Raw genomic sequence first — 19536 nt, forward strand, 5'->3', positions numbered from 1 at the left:
ATACTGCGGGCTGTAGGCTGGCTGCAAACGATAACACTCAAGGTGACCAATGACTTTCTTCAAGACCTCAGTTGATATGGACCTTCTGTAGCCTGGCAGCTATAGGCCCAGCACAGTTTTCAAACAACCTATTCCACACAGGATATGAGATAAGCTTGTACTGATCCTGAAATTCCTGATCTAAAAAGCATATAGTTAACATAGAATCCTGCCCCTCCACAAAAACGTCAAGCCAGAAATAGTCAAACAGACCAGAAAGACATGACATAGTAGACTAGATTCTCGTTTCTTTCCACCGTGCGCAGAGGATCACATACATGCTGAAGTGTTCCGCGCTTACCTGTAGTTGGGTGTGATAGATATGTTGAAGCCACCGTAGCCATATAAGAAAGCAGGGTGAGAGCCATCCAATTTGATGCCCTTTTTGTGCACAATGAACATGGGAATCTTTGTACCGTCCTTGCTAGGGTAGAAGACCTAGAACAAGAGAAAGCAGAATAGTTAGATTTACTTTAAATGGGAAAAATACACCGTGAGTAACTTCAAGATGCAGAATAATACAGTGAAAATCTAGTAGCACTAAGGGTATGTGAAGGTGAAGCATCTTTCTGTTTCTATGGAGACAGTGTGGGGCAGTAAGAAGTCCAAGGGTCTGAGAAGAGGGAGATCGGAGTTCTTACTCCACAGCTGCGTAGTTAGGGGCCTCGGGGAAGCCCTCAGCCTCAGCCCTTCGTCCCCAGAATGCGGTCATCCCGCCTACCTCGTGGGGCCTTCGCGAGATACACAGAAGGGCACAGGCACTCGGTTCTGCAACCCTCCCCTCCCCTCCCAGCACTGGAAAAAGTCAGATTGGGCCGCCCTTCCACACAATTTGGCCCAGGCGGATTTCTAGAAAACAGATCTCACATTGAGGACGCTTCCTGCCTCAATATTAAGACACTCAAGTCCTTTTTGTCTTTCATGTTCAGTGATTAAATAAATGTTAGCAACAATAGAACACGTATTAGCTTAGAGAGTAGGTGACAAACGATGTAGAAATCCTATTATTCCTGGTAAACAAAGACATTTTCTCCAGTATTTTTAATTAAGGCTCATCAAACCTGCCAAAATCTGGGCAACCCCGGGCAAGTTCAGTCAACATTTCTATAGTCATTACTCTTTGGATCAAAGGAGTAAAAGGGTAGGAAAGAGAACATTGGATGTTACTCAAGTGATAAGCAATCAAAAGCCGACAGTGGCTTCTACCAGACAGAAAATCTGTAAACAGCTTTCCCTTTGGGCGAACACGGTGTCTTCACCCCAGACAGACCAGAAAGACATGACATAGTAGACATAGTTGCAAAGTGCCCCAACTCAGAAACGTCTTGGAACCTCACACACCAGTCAAGGACATAAACCTTTACACCTAGTGTGACCTGGAGCCATGGGGGGGGGTGGGGAGGGCAGAAGAGGGAGGCAACCAGGTCCACACAGAGGCAGTCCAGGCGGTCCTGCAAGTATGGACGTTTTTTGAAACCTGCCAGGAAAGTATAAAGACCATTTGTTTTGACTTTGGAGAGAAATACTGAGAGATATGTAAATCTGACGGTTTAGGAATCACGGAGAACAGTCTGCAGGGTTCAAAATTATTGGAAGGGACACGGTTTTATTTAAAATTATTTAGGGCCCGTTTGCAGCCTCTAATACAGAGTAACTGTGTGGGTGGTGCAAGTAAACGCCGGGAAGAGGAACCCGTTTCAGGGACTGGCTGGAGCTGATGAGCTGGCGGGGCCCCCAGCTGAGGCTCGGGGGGGGATGTGGAGCGCCCTCCCACAGGCACCCGTGAGGGAAGGGCAGGGGAGCACCCGCCCCCCACCTTCTACCCACCAAATCCGGTCCCTCCCAGCTGCCCCCCAATGCCCCGCCTCTCCTCAAACCCCTGCCCCAGCACCTGATCCCCTCCAGCCAGCTCACCCCTCCTCTGCATCCTGCTCTTCACGCGGTCCCCCCAGCCCCCCTGAGCTGACTCTCAGACTTCTTCCTGTCGGCAAGACCCCACCCTGTTGCCTCCTGAGGACTGGCTTCCTCCTTGGGCACTGGTGTCCCCGAGGACACCCAATGTCCGCGGGCCGGTGCGCACCCCCCATCTGCTCCTGGACAAGGGCACCCCTCAGAGCGCCCCCAAAAGCACAAAGTCCCTTTAGGCCACGGTTGCAAAAAGATATCCAAGCTTTGGGTGGATGTGGTTCCGATGTTGAAATAACAGCATTTAGAACCATGTCCAAAAGTGAAAGGGCACCGTGAAGATGCCTACGGAAAACCATCTCCAGGAAAACGCCTCACAAGAAGGCTGCGGCAGACTTGGAACCAACACACACACCGCATACATATTGCACGTATACAGATTTTACCAAATCTCTCTGTGCGTGTGCATGTGCGCACACACACACACACAGAGCAGTTCTCTATGCCATGTCCATTACGGAATAGAAATTAGTAATAAACCCTAAACTGGCCCTTCAATAAAAAGGCAAATTGAATCCCGACACTTCAGATAATCATGTAAGGAATCCATGCGGGCATTTTAGAAATAGTTGTTAAAACAGTGCTGCCATTTTCCATCATCTACTTCCTTAACTTTACTGAAACTGGTTTCCTCTTGAGGCCACTTCCTCCAAACTTTCCTGTAAGAGGCGCTGGGGCTCCAGCTTTCCTACTGCTCTGGATTTGCCAGCAAACTCCTTGTTTCCATTTGTCTCCCAAAGCCGGCCAAACCAAAGGGCTGCACTTCTAACCCAAACCCGCGGATCCTGAACCTCGTTGGCTGGACTAAGCACCTGAGACAAACGTGTTCAAGATAGTTTCCCAGGGGCACCCCGGAAGCTCCAATTGCACGGGTCTGGGAGCCCCCAGGCCTGCAGACCCGAATGCAGCTGGATCCGGGCTGTCGCCTTCACGGCTCCCTCTGTCCCAGCCGACCGTGTCAGCTAACGCCGGGCACTGCCCCACAGCCCCTTGCGAGTCAGTGTAGGACCCTGTGCTTCTCTCCGGCCAGGTCTCCTGTGACTTCCTTCCATGACGTTCACAGTGAGATTGGTGACCTATCCAGCACCCTGACCTTACAGCCACTTGGACGCCTCCACCCCCACCCAGCCCTACCCACTTGTTCCTTCAAATATCTGCTGTGTGTCCACTATGCACCAGGCCCTGTGCCAAGCCCTGGATGTAACAACGAACAAGACCTGGGTAATTCCTTCACTCGTGGGACTTAAGGTCTATGGAGAGAGATGCGCAGGCACCACAAACGCCCGGCACGCTTCTGCGCCTCCGCCCTTGGAGCTCCTCTGCCGGGCGCGCCGACAAGCCCCTGTGACCCCAGCCTGTTCTTTCACCACCGCCTTCCTGTCCGCACTCCTGAGGCACCTGCCATTTTTCTTACTGTGACCTTCAGTCCCCTCCCTCTCCCGCTCTGTCAGCCTCCCTTGGGCTTCTTGATAGTGTGGGCCAGCTAGCGGCTCTCCGCCAGCCCTCTAGGTGCCTCTAAGGCCTGGAATCCTCTAATTCGAACCGACCTGCTGGATTCCTGGTCCTTCCCTGGGCTGCCGGGCACCCGGGGAGGGCAGCACGCTTCCTCGCAGATCAGTAACACTTGTTCTCATGGCTCTGAACCTTGGTCTTCTATCTTTACCCCCAGCGAATTCCTTATGTTTTCCCGTCCTTGTCTTTTTCTTCCTATGTCTTTCCTAGTTGTTTTCCTTATACATTTTTGTTCCTAAACCCACTCCACAGTAGCTGTTTCCAGTATTTTCCACTTGCTGCCATTCCCGACACCACCCATTTGCATCCCCTCCTCTGTGTCTGACCCTGCCTATCCTCATAGCGCCCTTGCATGGGGGGTCACTGAAAACCTCCTGCCGACACCACGCACCGCCTCTAGCCCGAGGGAAAGAAGGGTCATCGCTCAGCCTCCCGGCAGCCCTTTCCAAGGCCGCCACTCCCACACCCTTCCCATGAACCACAGCTTTTTGTATTTTCCCCCTTTCCTGTTTGCATACAAACAGACTCAAATTTCTCCTACCCCACAGAGCAAAACAAAACAAAATGCTTTTGAGTTGACGCCTGCCCCTGACACTGAATGTCCACTTCCCTCTTCTTCCTGATGGAACGTAGCCGCAGTGGCCGCGCCCACAACTCACACCTCCCAGTCCCTCTGTCTCCACCACCAGCCTTCCAAAGGGCAGCTGTCTCCTGCCCCACCAGCTCCACCCCTACCCTGGTGGTGTGCACCCTTCCCAACTTTGTCGTAAGCCTAGAGAGACACATCTACTTACACACATTCACACACGCAGGTTACACTATACGGCGATACCAGAATCAGGCTGACATCGGGCAACAGCTTATGTCTCCTTACTTACAAGATACCATAGAATTCCTTCCACATTAACACCCCGATTTCCCTCATTGAAAAAATGGCCGCCGAGCATTCCATTTTATGAATACACACAAGTTTATTTAACCGTTTGCTCACTGATGGATATTGACACTATTCTTTGCTTTTTCTATTACTAACATAGAAGGAATACATCCCTTTTCGATAAATCTTATACACTCATGTTACGATTTCTGTAGGATATATTCTTAAGACGTGAGATTGCTAGATCAAAGTGCATGTGCACTGAAAAATTCAATAGATTCTGACAAATAATTCTCTAAAAATGGGATATTAACCTAAGCTCCTAGTGAATGACGATTACCTAAGTGTCTATTTCTCATAGGCATGGATGTGAAAATGGATTTAATTTTTTTCTAGTTTAATAGGCAAACATTACCATCTCATTATTGCTTTAGGATTCAGTTTTTAATTTAGCAAACATTATCGTTCTATATCTTTTCATCAGAAAACAAAGTATGCCTGCCTTTTAGGGTGCTACTTTTCTGATTAGTTTATAGAAACCCTTCTTACATTAAGGACATTAAACTTTTGTTCTGTCATTTGAGTTTTGCTTGTATTTCCTCCTGATCCACACCCTGTTTTTTAACTTTTTTTGGTGGTCTCTTAACAGAGATACTACATATATATGGATCGGACTATCTCACCCTGAGTCATAAAAATATTTGTCTATTTTTTTTTGCACTTTTACATTTATATTTAAAATTTTCTAATCCATCTTATACAGGGCCTGGTGTCTAGCCGCTTTTCCCCAGCCGACGGGCCGCTCCACGCCTCTTCCTGAAGGCTGTGCTTCACCCACGGTTCGGCAATGCCATTTCCCCCTTGTTCGCTCCCAGGCCCTGGCCGATTCCCCCTCCCTATCTGGCATCTGCTCCTTTGGCTTCCTGGGTGGATGGAGTGTTTTGTTTTTTCTTTTTCTTTTTCTTTTATTTCTCTAATTGTTTTTCAACCTTCCTTATTGACCCATTAGCTCTTCTTCCTCCTGCCAAATACTGATGGTTTGTAATTTCTATACTTGCTCTTCTCTTTCCTCTCTGCAAATTCTCCCTGAGCCTGCACAGAGAGTGCCAGTAAACCACTCGCCGCACGTGGTGGCCCCTCGGGTCGCCTTGACCCCAAGGGGCTGTGATCTCACGGGGCGGGTAGCCCATCTCTGGCCAACCTGTGCACATGCTCCTCCGCAGGGCTCTCTTATTTTGGCTCGCAGCAGTGGTCTCCTAATTTTGCTCTCTTCTCAGCCACCTATCTGCCAACTCTGAGAATCGTCACCTTGTGCCAAGGCCCTCCACCACCAGGCATCACTCAGCCGCCTCAGGTCTCACAGCCAGGCCTCTCCTGCCCCATCTGTATGGGCAAGTCTGCTCAGACAGCTCTGCTGCCATAGCCTCGGAACCGCTGGCCTCCCTGCCTTCTCTTGTTTGCTTAAGTGGAGTGTGGGAGGAACAGGAAACCTTAAGCTATTATTAGTAACATAAAAAATCATAATGTAATATACATACATGCACGCACACCAAATACAAAAGCCAGTACTGCTAGCTAAGTACACAGTCGCCGAGCTTAAATCCATGTGTCACTTTCCCACTATTCAATATTTTCCTGCTACCACAACACTCAGGTTCAAGTTAAAAAGTAAAAAGACTTACTTTTTCTCATCCTTGTAACCAAGTAAGAGTGAGCTGATAATACATACCCCTTCTTTTTGAGTGTCCACCATGGGCACAGCCCTGTAAAATGCCAAAGCTCTTGTGGGGTCCTTCATGGACAGGAAATCAAAGTGCGCACATGGGATCTGACAGGCATCCACTTGAGTAACAGAGAAAATCTGTCCATCATCCACGGCTAATGGCTCCCGTCTTCCCATCAGCAGCTGAGCAATCAGGTGGTGCGACAGATACAGATCAAGAAGCCTGTGACCCCAACATGAGCAGCAGGGTCCGCCCCTAGCACACCTTTCACCCTAACAGACAACAAGCCCCGCCAAAGAATCTATGATAGACAGGCTGTCTCGGGAAGCACCCACGAGACCTGATACAAGGGCTCATTTTAGTGTGTTTTGGTATGAAACCATCAGGGAAATGGCAGATAAAAAATAAACATCACAACAGTGATTTAAAGCCACAGTTTGTTCTAAACATTTAGTGAGCTGGCCAAAGGTGGATCAAACACTGAATGAAGAAGGCTTCCTTCCTTAATTTCATTCCCCTCCCCTTTAGAATTTACATGTACATTTTGGAGACTCCCACAGCAGCATAACAATGTTATTTCACATCTAAGACCAAGAACATCGGTCACCAGGCACGAAGGAACCACGGCCTCTGGGGAGGACAGGGATGGGGATTCTGTGACCAGCCACCGAGACGGTGCCCCCTGGCGGAGATGCTGGGGCCTCGGCCGTGGGGAATCGGGCGCATCATCCCAGACGCTGGGATGTAAAATGTTCCCGATACAAGGAGGGACTGTCACTCCGGGACCTCATCCAGGGTGTCACCCTCTCTTATTTCACAAATGAAAAACCAGAGATCCATGAGAATAAGACAGCACCAAGATCTCTGAAGGCCCTGACGGGGGTTCTTCCTGCTCTGTCACAGGAATTCACTTCAAACTATTACTGTGTCTACTGGGCGTAATTATGCAACATTTTGCAAATGTTAGAACCTTTGGCATTGATTTAATATGATCACTAATCTCTAGGGAGTCCAGGAGACCAACATTCTGCCAGAGAGACTTGGCTTTATTTTTTTTCTATTTCTGATACCTTCTTGAAAAGGAGACTCACTCAAGCACATCAAAAGCAATGTTCCAGATATAGGGTTTATTAATTTATTTTTAAGCAAAATAAATCTGCTTGGCAAAATGCTGCTTCTTTAAACAGCCACCAGTGTTACCATCTGGAAGATGAACAATTAAAACAAAAATCCCACTGTATCCTTCCATGCCATTCTACTAAAATTATCCAGTTTCAATCGTTTTTTAAAGGCTTAACAGACACAATTTACTTCACAAATGAAACAAAAAAAAAATGCCAGGATCATAAAAAAAGCAATCCCAACTTCCTGAGTAATCAGTTAAATTTAAAGCAGCTTCTAATTTTGCACATTTAAAACCATATCCTAATGAATGAATAACAAGAGCTCAGACTGTTGATCTGAATCCCTTCACTTACAAACTAAAGAGGAAAAGAGAGAGAAGGCTTAACTTATATAAAGTACACAGTCAAAAATGTCAGGAATGACCGTCCCTGTTGTTAGGCGTGACTTCCCAGAGGCAGGACCCCAAATGTGAGGGGATGGTACTCAGGAGGCACGCGTCAGCACAGATGGCGGTCACTGAACACACATCCGGCTGTCTGAACGTGACTTTGGTTTCAAATAAGGGAAATAAAAACATCTGCCTTTAAAAGAAAAAGAGGAACAAGAAGACAGCAAATCAAAGGAACATTCTTGTCCCTCAAGAGAGTGACATCAGTCATGAAAAGATGAAACTACTCCTGCTGAAAGGATTTCTTGAGATGAATACATTTCATAATAAAATCCGTTTTGCTAAGACATCGATGCACGAGCAACCATTTAAGATCTGAGAACAAACAACCCTCAGCCCCACATTTGCCCTGCCCGGTGCAGCTTGGGTGCTAGCGGAGGCCACGCCAGGACTCACAGGATCACGAGAGAAGGGCGTGCTCCTGCAGCAGAGCTGAAGATAGATGGCAAAAGGCAAGCCCTTCAGACAGAAGAACGGCTGGTGATAGCAACTCCTGCCTAATTTTAGAGCCTGACAGGTTTAGAGGAGAATGTCCATAAAAGGGTGTTGAGCTTCCCTTTTTATCAGAGTTGACAGAGGCCACTTGTGTGGCCTGTGCTATGGGTGGGAAATACATCTGACAAGGAGCAGAGCTGGTCAGAAATTCCATGGTCAGTGCAAACAGGGAACAGACATTCACCAGAGAACAGGGCAGAAGGCGACCTTTGTGCGCCCATCATCTTGTGAAACAAGATACACAGAACTTCCTAGGACTTTGAGAAGAGACTGCACATTTCTGTGTGGTGCTTAGGTTAAAAATGTTAGCCTGGCATTAGAAGGCTGTATTTATTTCCCAGGCGTTTAAATCTGGAGGACTGGGGAGGAGTTTAAGAGTCACCTTTGAGCAGAAAACAAAAAGGGAAATTCCTATTCCAGATCGTTCTAGTTTATTTTTCAAAGGATGGCTGGCCATTTTTGCAACACTGGAGATTTAAAAACTCCCATGGGGAACCTTGCTAACAGCAAAGTCAGTCTCTTTAAAAATCTATTTTAATTTTTGGTACTTTTCTTGAGCACCAACAGTGTACTACGTGCTATACTGATAGTTTCTGCAGAAATGCCTCAGCTCTCAAAGGCCCAATCATCTGCTCTCTGGAACACTAAGCCTGTGCCCAGTCTCAGACTGTGGAGCAAGAAGAGAAATAGGAAGTGGAAGGTTCTGAACACAGCTTCTGAGTGGTGCAGGCACAGCTGGATTACGGCACTCTGATGAGCTTATTTAGCGTTCAGAGGTATTCAGGCCTTTTAAGGTAGAAGACATTCGGGGCTTGATGGCTGCAGAATATAAAAGCTCTGGTTTCACTGTTCTGATCTCGTTGCAGTCATGCAAACACATCATCAGACATTTTCATAACAGTGAAGGACCGGCTACATGCAGGGGTTCAGAGGAAGCAGCCTCTGTTTTTGTAGGAGGGCACTGTTCCTCGGGGTGCTCTTGCAGCATGCACGAATTGCCTGTGCTCAGGCTCACGGCAGCGGGATCTGGGCTGTACGAGGAGTGCATGCGTGTTTGTTTTCCTCCTCATGAAAACTGCATGACGAATCCACCATCAAGGGTTATGAACTCTGAGCTGTTTGCATTCAATGAACATTTTCTCAAAGGCTAAATGAGTTAGAACTGCATATTAAGCATACTCTTTCTGATCCCCCACATACCCATACCAGCTTGCCTCCATTCCGGAGGCCCAAAGTCACCTTGCATGCCTCTAGAACAGTACCTCACCTTGCCTGTCTGCACCGTGACCTTGTCTCCTTTCAGGACTTCTGCTTTCAATCAGGTCCTATTTGAGGCCAGCAATGAAAACTCTCCCCTCTGTCTCCAACCTTTGTGCCTCCTTCCCAGCTTCCACTGTCCTCTCCACTGTCCTGCCAGTTCAGGTCTCCAGATGCCCACTCCCAATGTCACATGCCTTTACAGCAGCGCTGAGTCACACAGAAGCCACTGGCCCTTAGGAAGTCACTTGAACCCCTCCACGCCTACCCAATGCAGGCATCACTGAAACTAAATCTCAGGCAGGTTCAGCCTCTGCTTGGCTATTTCTAGGAATGAGAAAAGCAGGTGCAGCAGCATGCACAGAGATCCATTTCATTTTGGAGCCCCTCTAATTGTTAGAAAGTCCTCCCTTACCTGAAAATGTCAAAAAGACCGAATTTAAACACCAGAAACACAAGTTAGCCAAGGGCTCTGGAGACAGGACCCAGGAATACTAAATTCCCACATAAGCTGTCAGCTAACGTTTCCATACATTTAAAAACAAATATTAAAATGCTGGCCAGTTAATTTCTATATTTGTCACAATAGAGTTCTTCCTTAGTCTTTATTTTGTTCAACATACACGCTACTGATTTAAATTTAAAACATTTCTATTGGTTTAAACATATAGTTTTTATGTGCCAAGCACCATTGTTTAAGGGCTTTGTAAACCTTCCTTCATTTAATTCACACATAAAGTCTATGCCATGAGGGCCCCCCCTTTTTAAGGGGGTCACTCTGACCCAGAGGAGGAGCTAATTCAGATCATACATCTCGGAAGTGATGGAGTCAGGATTTGAACCCAGGCCCACTGTCTCTAGGACTCCATGCTCTTAGCCCTGTAAACAAGAGATCAGCAAATCCCCTGGCACCACCTTCAGGGGCCCCTCCTAGTCCCTCCGTGGCATAGCTTTTATGCCTGCATGTGCACTTCTGGGGCCAGGCTCTGTACCTAGCACGGAGCCCAGAAGACACCGGGCACTTAGGAAACAAAGGCGGGGTAACAGTGTGAATGATGCTCAAACTGGCAGTTCATTTAAATAAGTCTACGGATAGGGCAGTCTGGGGTCTGCTATCAAAACGCTTGTGAGCTGAAAACTCATCACATACAAATTAACTCTGGTGGGGGCACTTAAGAGCCTGTTACAAGCATGTCTAAAGTTGCAGATTTCCAACTTATTCCTAATGAAAAATATTTAACATCTGACATTTTCTTTATGTGTTGCTGTTAATCTATTAATTTATTAGCCATGCCATGGCGGGCAAGCTTGAGGGCTCTGTGACTGTGCAGTTATGGAAATTTCCTGCATGGTATTGCACCTGTGTCATAAACACCTGGCAAAGAACGCTTGCAATCCATTTCAAATCCTCATTAACTCAGCTGCAGCAGGCCACTTATTTATTATAGGGCATTAGGAAGATAAAATTACTACCCGAATGTTGAAAAGGCAAACTCTAGCCAGCATGCTCAGCAACAGAGCAGAATCACCGTGCAGCTTAAAATCTGCAGCTCGCAGTTACGCGCTCCTTAGGAGGGCGAACGATAAAAGAGAGACAGTTGTGAGGGAGGCAGAGAGCAGAGTCGGTGCCATCAAGGAGCTCCTGCTGGGGTGGGAGAGAAGCACGCACAGCCGGGTGGCTCTGAACTGAGGACAGCAACGACGAAAGCCCCAGACCCAGCAGGGGCACCGCCACCCCATTACCCTGTGCTGGTGGTACCTCCAGGGGGAAACTGAGACACGACGAAATGCTGTGAGGAGCAAATGCACACAAGACCATTTTACTGCAGAAAATGAAGGACTAGGGTACAGAAAGGCAAAGCTGGACGTAAAATTCTCTGGCACAGAGACATTTATGCGAGTTTCCCTCGGATGCACCCAATGCTGTCAGGCGGATCCACTTCTACCTGGAGACTCCCAGACAACACAAATGCCTATCACCAAAACAGGCCCCCAACGGGAGTGAGAGGCGAGGAAGGAACCCCCCAGAGACGGTTTCGGGTCGCTTAGAGGAGCTCCTGGGCACCACAGTGCAGTTCACCATCTGCCCCTAGGGAAACGTGGGCCAGAAGTGGGTTTAAGCTGAGGAAGGCAGGCAGCAAAGAGGAGGTCAGTGAGGAGAGACAGAAGTGGAGGCTCAGCGGGGCATCACCAATAGCTCCTGGGAGGCAACTCCCCAGGAGCTGGAGAAAGGAAGGGGGAAAAAAATGAGGAGGACACACCACAAAATTCAGAAATCCTGCTGTGAAGGTACAAGCACAAATCCTTCCTTGATTTACACCCTAAACTTGACTGGGAAATGTTTCCTACTTTTGTGCAGTAGAGTAACAGTAGCGAAAATGGTATCAATGAAACTGTCGGTAATTTTCTTTTGATGGCTATGGAATGCCTCCCACCACCTGGTTTTCCCAGCACTATCAGGAGAGAAAGACCTTGTCTATTCACTTTTAAATGTCTTAAATGTGGAAACAGTATACTATTGATTACATAACATACCTGTTTTTATCAAATAATCAAGGCGGCATTAAGGTGGTGAAAAATCAGTCTAAGAGAAACGAACGCTTACGATGAATCATTGAATCCTGTTCACGGCAGATCTAGGAAAGAGCACGTCGCTGTTCTGAAGACAGACGCCATTCAGGATGGTAGATGGGGAACATTTAACCATTAGGAGGCACCAGGGGTGTGTGCAGAAAAAGACTTAGTACAAAGACATTCATTTAGTGAATTCCGTGTAATATTTCTATTACTTAGTAATTAACACAGAAAGCCCAGGGCTGCAAGGATATCCCTGGGTCCCCTACAGGCAGCTGGGCTCCCTGGCCCCACCCAAGGCCTCTTCAGTGCGTTGCTACCTGATGTCCGATGGCTGCTCTCATCGTCAAAGGCTCATGGCCAGTCCCAGCACTGCCCAACCTGTATCCCTGTGACTTCTCTGTAAGGCCACGCCATCCTCCTTGAACCCTCTCCTGTTCTGGCACCTGCCCCTGCCTCCCTCACTGGCTTTAAACATCCGTGTTCCCTTGTGTTAGTGCTCGCTTCCCCCTGTACACACACGTTGGGGCCCTCAAGCTGTGCCCACGGGTCCATCGACTGCCACCACCAGCCCACAGGCCTCTCCCTGACTCCTGGCCCTAATTCTCTGGTAGAGCACCTGGTAGCTGCCCCGTGTGCATACGGTACAGGCCCTTTCAAGGGCCCCCCATTGTATGGAGGATAAAACTCTCACCCTGTTTGGGTGCAAACAAAACCCTCAGGGGGTTTGGCCTCACTCCCTGCCAGTGCAGTGCCCTCCTCCCCGTCTGCCAAGGAGCAGTCTTAGAGGCCGCTCCTCCTCTGGGCACCCACAGGACCTGCTGTCCACTCTCAAAGAATCTCTCCTACCACCAAACTGCTAAAAATGATCAATTACACCCCCATTTCCCCTAGTAAACTGTATCCTGCCTGTGTCCCCAGCACTGCCATATACAAGACAGTAGCTTAATGTTTTTTTGTGAAATAATTATTTTTACTTACTTAAGCAATCTTCTCACTTGAAAATTCTATTTTATTTAAATTAGCATTACGCGATATAATTATCACTGTCTCACGCATCTTTTGGCTTTTCTCTGTGAGGCACAGGGATGCGTGGGACCTCACTTAGCATGGAAAGACATTACAAGAAATATAAACAATGAAAAAGACAAGAACCATACATACAAATCAATACACATATTAAGATGTGAAGAAGGAAAGAGAAATTGAATGCATGAAATAAGAGGCTGCTTTAGAAAACATGTTAGAAAACCTAAAAGCCAAAGGGAGAAATTAAACTTCCAAAGTTTGAAAAAAGTAATTAAAAAAAGCCAGAGTAACAACACAAACTTTCATAAAACATAAAGAATGGGTCAATTGAATTTCCACGTTAGTAGAATTGCTTTCCTTATTGCTCAGCTTGTCTAAGAGATTCCCAAACATTGTAAGCAGGCAGCACCACCACCAAAATACGTGCTAGGAAAACATAAAGAAATATGAACTCAGATGCTCTAAAAGGGAAGAGCAATATTAGTCCCTGTTTTGGTCACAGGCTATGACCCAAATGCTCTTAAAGATGAGATCACGTAAAAAATTTCACAGGAATACAAATGGTAGTAAACATCCATTTTCTGTTGTTTTTGAAAGGAAAGAAGCAATTACTGTAAGAGAGGAGAGGGGGATGGTCTGACAGACTTTTGCAGAAAGGAAATGCTCCATTTTTATAGGTTTCTGGTGGTGACAGCTAGATGTTTCAGAGTGCATCATCTATCATGGCCTCTCTCATTCATTCATCAAGTGTCTGTGTGTCTGCCCTGTGCTCTGGGGACACAGCAGCGGCCAAACCACTTTTAAAGGGACAGCAGAGGAGCACAGACAAACGAAAATCTGTCAGCTGGTAGTAAGTGCAATGGGAGAACAATAAACTTGAGCCCTAGGAAGGGGTGGGCAAGGGCTGCTACCTTACACAGGATGGAGAGGGGAGGGCCTCTGGTTGGTACAGTAGAAGTAAGGGAAGGAGCGGCCAGGAGTGGGTGAGCATTCCAGGCAGAGGAGGAGAGCGGGGGTGCCGGGGGTGCCGGGGCAGTGAGCGTGCACCTTGCAGCTAACCAGGAGGCAAGCGGGACCGCCGCTGAGCGGACTGACAGTGGGGGCCTGCGGGCATTACTGCTGGCCAGACTAGCAGACACACAGAATCCTAAGGGACATGCTGCCTGTTAAGAAGCCACATTATCCTGTGAAACATTAGCAAATAGCCACTTGCTTCTGACCACTGACCTCAGAACTATTGGCCTGCCTGCTCACACTGACCCCAGCCAGGAAGTCTGACTGCTAATGCATCACGAATAACATGAATCACTCACCCAAACTGACATCACCAGAGGCTCTCCCTAATGTGGGGGCAGCAAGTTTATGAAGGCTGAGATTTCCCGAGGTCACCCCAAGGAGAGGGTTTGGCTGGATTACCCGTATGTTTTTCCACCGATGAAAGAGTACCCTGTTGGAGGCAATGGGGCAGAGGGCACCACGCCTGGAGCCTGCCGTCAGCCGGGAGCCTGGGCCAGCCTGCGGCTCTGGGGTAAGGGCTCTGCTCAGAGGGTGGGGGGGGCGGCAAGTGGCCCGAAGGGGGGGCAGCAGGGAGGCGCTAGAGTGGACGGAAGGGGTAGGGAGAAGGAAGACAGGGCCAGTACCTGGCTGCACCGTGATGCAATCCAGGGGCCTGGTGGCCAGCAAGCCCCTGAGCTGCTCCCTGCCTCTCCCCTCCCTGCCCGCCTCACATGGTAGGCATCTGAGGACCAGGGGGCCCAGTCCAAGGTCCTGGATCCAAAGGAGTCCACAGAGCAGTAAGGGAGGCCCAAGAGCTAAGGGCAGAACCCCAAACAACCCCGTAGGAGGCAGGCCCGTAAGATGGGGCTGCACAGATCAACCTGCAGGTATCAGCAACTCAGGTGGCCTGCTCTGTAGGCTTTCACCGGGTCAAGCAGGGTACAGACAATGCTTAACGGTGCGCTCAGGACACAAACTCCACCGAGCCTCCGCTGCCTTCTCTGGGAGGGGCAGGTCGGGTGGGCAGGGTGAGTCCCAGCTGGGCGGCTCCCTCCTTGCACAGAACGGAGGACGACCCCTGCAGGGTGGGCAGGGAGCCCGGGCTGACGTCCAGACTGCGGGAATGAGACGGGGAACCTTTCTGACGCAAGCCCCTGACGTTTGGAGGTGCTTCTTAGCTGCAACGGCCCAGCCTATTTCAACTGGCAGCCAGGAAGGAACCCATTCATAAGGAGAAAATCCTAATGCTCAGGATTTGAGGGTCTTCCCACTCCTATACTGAGTATTTAACAAACAGTACATATTTTGAAATTTCAAAACTACTTTCTGATTTTCACTCAAAACTCAAAAATTGTTTCAAAAAAAGCCCCAAAAGGTAACAAGATGGAGAATTCAGGGCCTAAGAGGTCTCACAGGGAAAGCAAGGGGCTGGTCCTTGGAGTTGCATTTCTGGGGCTCGCAGGCGTGTGCTTTCTCAGTCCCGGCAGAACGGAGCCGTCCCTCCTCCCAGGCGCGGATCCCCCCAGCTTCTCAAGGAACTCAGCTCCTCTGCCGGCCCCCCTCCTCCCGGGACCAGCCCGCCAACACACTGGGGTCACCCGGGTTCTCCACCACCAGGGGGTCGTGCCCTTGACCACCAGCTCGCACACTCCGTGCAACTACACCTCTGCACACACGGCTCTCCATTTCCCTCGCCTCTCACACCTGATCCTCACCTTACAGGCACCAGAGCTCAGGAAGCCTCCAGTTGTGCAACGTTTCCTGAGATTAAAATTTGGCTTTTTTTTGATTGACTTTTTTTCCTAGCACAGCTGTACAAGTTCTTCTGTGGGAAGAAAATGACCAATTTGCAAAGTAACCTGGAGAAGGAGGCAGAGAGAAACCACAGCGGCGAGAAGTCCAGAGGTGTGCAGTCGGCCTGTCAAGGATTGTTTTGCCTTAAATTTTTTTTTTTTTAAGTTTTAAAGTGTAAGATTTTCCAGTTGCCAGCATTAATACCAGATTGCTGTAACGAGGACGATAATGCGAGTCCCTCCCTCGCGCCCTCCCGTGAGGCTGAGCCCGCGCCCGCCTCCTCCGTGCCCCCAACACCACCCCGCTCAGGCCGCGGCCTGCCCCTCCGTGCACCCCGCTCAGGCCGCGGCCTGCCCCTCCGTGTACCCCGCTCAGGCCGCGGCCTGCCCCTCCGTGTACCCCGCTCAGGCCGCGGCCTGCCCCTCTGTGCCCCCCACGGCAGCCCGCTCAGGCCGCGGCCAGCCCCTCCGTGCCCCCCACGGCACCCCGCTCAGGCCGCGGCCTGCCCCTCCGTGCCCCCCACGGCACCCCGCTCAGGCCGCGGCCTGCCCCTCCGTGCACCCAGCGCTCTTGTCTGCAGCGCCCGTGCCTCCACGGGGCACCCGCGCGCCCTCCTCCCTCCTGCACTCAGCAGCCAGGCCCCCTGCGCCCCCGCCTCCCGCTCCTTCTGACGCTCCATCCTTGGTGTCCAGGGGCGCCGCGTCCCCGGGGCTGCGCACCTCCGGCCCTCGGGCTCCCGTTACCCCCGGGGCTCCCCGGGCCTCGGTCCTGAGCCTTCCTCACTCTTTACATGCCCACCGCTTGGGATTCTGCCCTCGCCCCTGGATTTAAATGACACACGTGTGCGGGTAACTCCACTCAGATCCCTCCTGTGAGCACAAGACTCAAATATCCAGCTCCGCACTTAACATCGTCACCCGGCTGCTAATTTAACACGCCCCACAAACCTGACGTGCCCCCAAACACTGTAACTCCCGAATCCGACCTCCCTGCCCCGTGGCCAATACCCAAAGCCTGGTGCCAACCGCTCAGACCCGAGGGCTCGGCCACCACGACGTGCCCGTCTCCCCTCCACGGGGGTCACTCGGTGTGTCCCATTGAGTCTGCCCCCCAAACCCGCTCCTCCCCGTGCCCACTGCCTCCGCTTCAGTCCAGCCCCCCGCCCGCTCACCTGGCCTGCTCCTATGGACGTCTGTCCGCTCTCTCTGCCCCACGTCTGCCCCTTCCACCCGTTCCCCACAAAACAGAAGACGGTGTCTTAAATCAGAAAACGTCCCTTTCCAGGAACACCCGGAGACCCCCACCACACCTGGGATCCCTAACCAACCCCTAACATGGCCATGAGGCCTCCCCCACTCCTTGAGACCCGTTTGTTCCTGGCTCCCCACGGCCCGGCCTTCTCGCAGACGGTCTCTGAGGCCAGGGGCTCGGTCCTTTGGGCCTTTGCTCCAACATTCGAGGCTGTTCTTCCCACCTTTCCAGTGACTTCCCTCTCAGCCGCTGTGTTTCCACTTACATGAAAACTCAAGGCTGCTTTCCTTGGCAGCGCAACTCACACCAGGCCCCACCGTTCACTGGCTACCGTCCTCGTTTATTCCATTCCCAGCCCTTCCCCTGAGCTGCACAGCTCACCTTTCTCCTCTGTCCGCTCGCCCTTTGCCCGTTCTTCGCTTCGGGTGAAGGAAGGCCACGTGTCTCCAGGTCGCTGCGGCCTTCCTAGTGTTTAGCACGACGCTTGGTACGGAGTGGATCCCTAACAAAGGCAGACTGGCTGAAGGACGGCACCTCTTCCCCGTCCGGAACCCACCCAGCAGTGCTGACGGCCACCTCTGATGGCAGGCGAGGCAGAGACCCGCTGGCAGGCGTATGGGGACTGGAAAGAGGTGTGAGGTCTCGATGGGCGAGCACAGGTGGCTCCAGAACACCCCACCCCACTCCTCTGTCCTTTCTCTCGGAAGATTCTGAGCAATGGTTTCAAGTCAGAGCTTCTGACAGTCAAATCTGCAGATTCTCAAGCAACTCACCAGCCCGAGGTTAGAGTATTTATATTTTTCTCTTGTCTTCCTTAAATATTTAAATCAGCTCTGTGCACATTAAAGTCTGGCACGGAACTAGATACATCCTATGCAAAACCTGGATGTAGGTGGCACGTATGTAACAATTTCTCCTTGCACGCTAAGTGGCTTTCTGGTTGAGCTGCAATTTCAGAATCGCCTACTACTTGAATTGGGACCCAAGAGCATATCCTTCTTTACAAATATGTTTGCATGCATATTAATATTTTTTTCTACCCATGAACCTGCATGTGTATACAAATGAACGCACCCAGATGCAGGCAGGACATAAGGCTTCATCTATTACTTCACAGAACCAATAAGCAGATTGTAAATGCATAAGAATTAATATGGGCTGCAGTCATCAATACAGCCTGAGTAGAAGATTTACCTTTATTTCTTGTGGGACATTAACGAAGGTAAACAGTGAAGTTTTCTCTAAGGTCTTAATAAAACCACAATGTTTTGAGTGTTTTTTTTTGAGAGGGCATCTCTCATATTTATTGATCAAATGGTTGTTTACAACAATAAAATTCTGTATAGGGGACTCAATGCACAATCATTAATCCACCCCAAGCCTAATTCTCAACAGTCTCCAATCTTCTGAAGCATAACGAACAAGTTCTTACATAGTGAGTAAGTTCTTACATGGTGAACAGTGCAAGGGCAGTCATATCACAGAAACTTTCGTAAAACCACAATGTTTTTTTTATCAATTTCTAGATGAAGTCCCAGAACTACCCACATCAGGGTGCTCAACTGTTGAACTGTGACAGCCTGACCAGAGAAGGCAGCTCTGCTTCTCAGAGCCAGTGGCACCATGCTGGGGACACCACAGAGTGGGAGACCAGGGCGTAAGTGCCAGTTATACCACTGTGACAGGGACAAACCAGCCAACTCCCTACACTGCGGGCCCTTCATCTAGAAAATTACTTATGAAAGTGCTGACCTCAGAGGGTGGGTCTTCTCTGAGGCAGGGAGATGGTGCACAGAGGACATGGCGTGCGGCTGCTGTGCCGTGTACCCACGTCCGTGCTATTTTCAAGCAGCGGAGGAATATACCCTTTTCCTTCTTTTCTTGCTTTAGATTGAGTTCCCAAAGGCAGAAATGGGAGAAGCTTCTCCCGAGGAGCTGGGACTAGGCTGAACACTGAGAAATGTGTAGAATTTCACAAAATGGAGTAAAGAAAATGAGCAGAACCAGGACAGAGAGCGGAGGGGGGAGGGGCAGGGGTCAAGGGCTGGGTTATGGAGGTGAGCGCGGCTGGGGCCTCGGGGCAGGGAGGCGGCACCTTTGCAGGGCTGAAGAACACGGAGGGGTGGGTAGAGGGGCTCCCACTCGACACAGACAGCCCCTCACAATGCCTTCCACGTCCCACTGTTCTCCTGTCATGTCATCCCTGTTATGACATTTCCAATCTACCTCTTACCTTTCGCCAGCACTGGGAGAGGTGAGAGAATGATCAGGTCGGCCTCTCTACACCCAGTCAGGGTACACGGGATCCAAATCAAAAGATTATACTTATGGAAATGGACAATCTTCCCTCCCTTCTTGACGGGCCAGTGAAGTTAGACTCGGAATGGTTTTCCCTTCAGGGAGATAATGGAATATCTGCACGGCTGGGTCTGTTTTTACTCAGTTCACCA

General features: G+C 49.8%; 1 protein-coding gene across 2 annotated transcripts in view; it reads right to left on the bottom strand.

Moving 5' to 3' along the window:
• The window catches only part of PREP (prolyl endopeptidase), a 109412-nt gene that overhangs the window by 10771 nt on the left and 79105 nt on the right, over positions 1-19536 (bottom strand). For both annotated transcript variants that reach the window (XM_057489454.1, XM_036902866.2), the window contains exon 11: positions 341-477. In XM_057489454.1, the coding sequence (XP_057345437.1) occupies positions 341-477 (137 nt within the window). The remainder of the gene's footprint in view (positions 1-340; positions 478-19536) is intronic.

The sequence above is a fragment of the Manis pentadactyla genome, chromosome 12 (assembly GCF_030020395.1).
Source record: "Manis pentadactyla isolate mManPen7 chromosome 12, mManPen7.hap1, whole genome shotgun sequence".
Lineage (NCBI taxonomy): Eukaryota > Metazoa > Chordata > Mammalia > Pholidota > Manidae > Manis > Manis pentadactyla.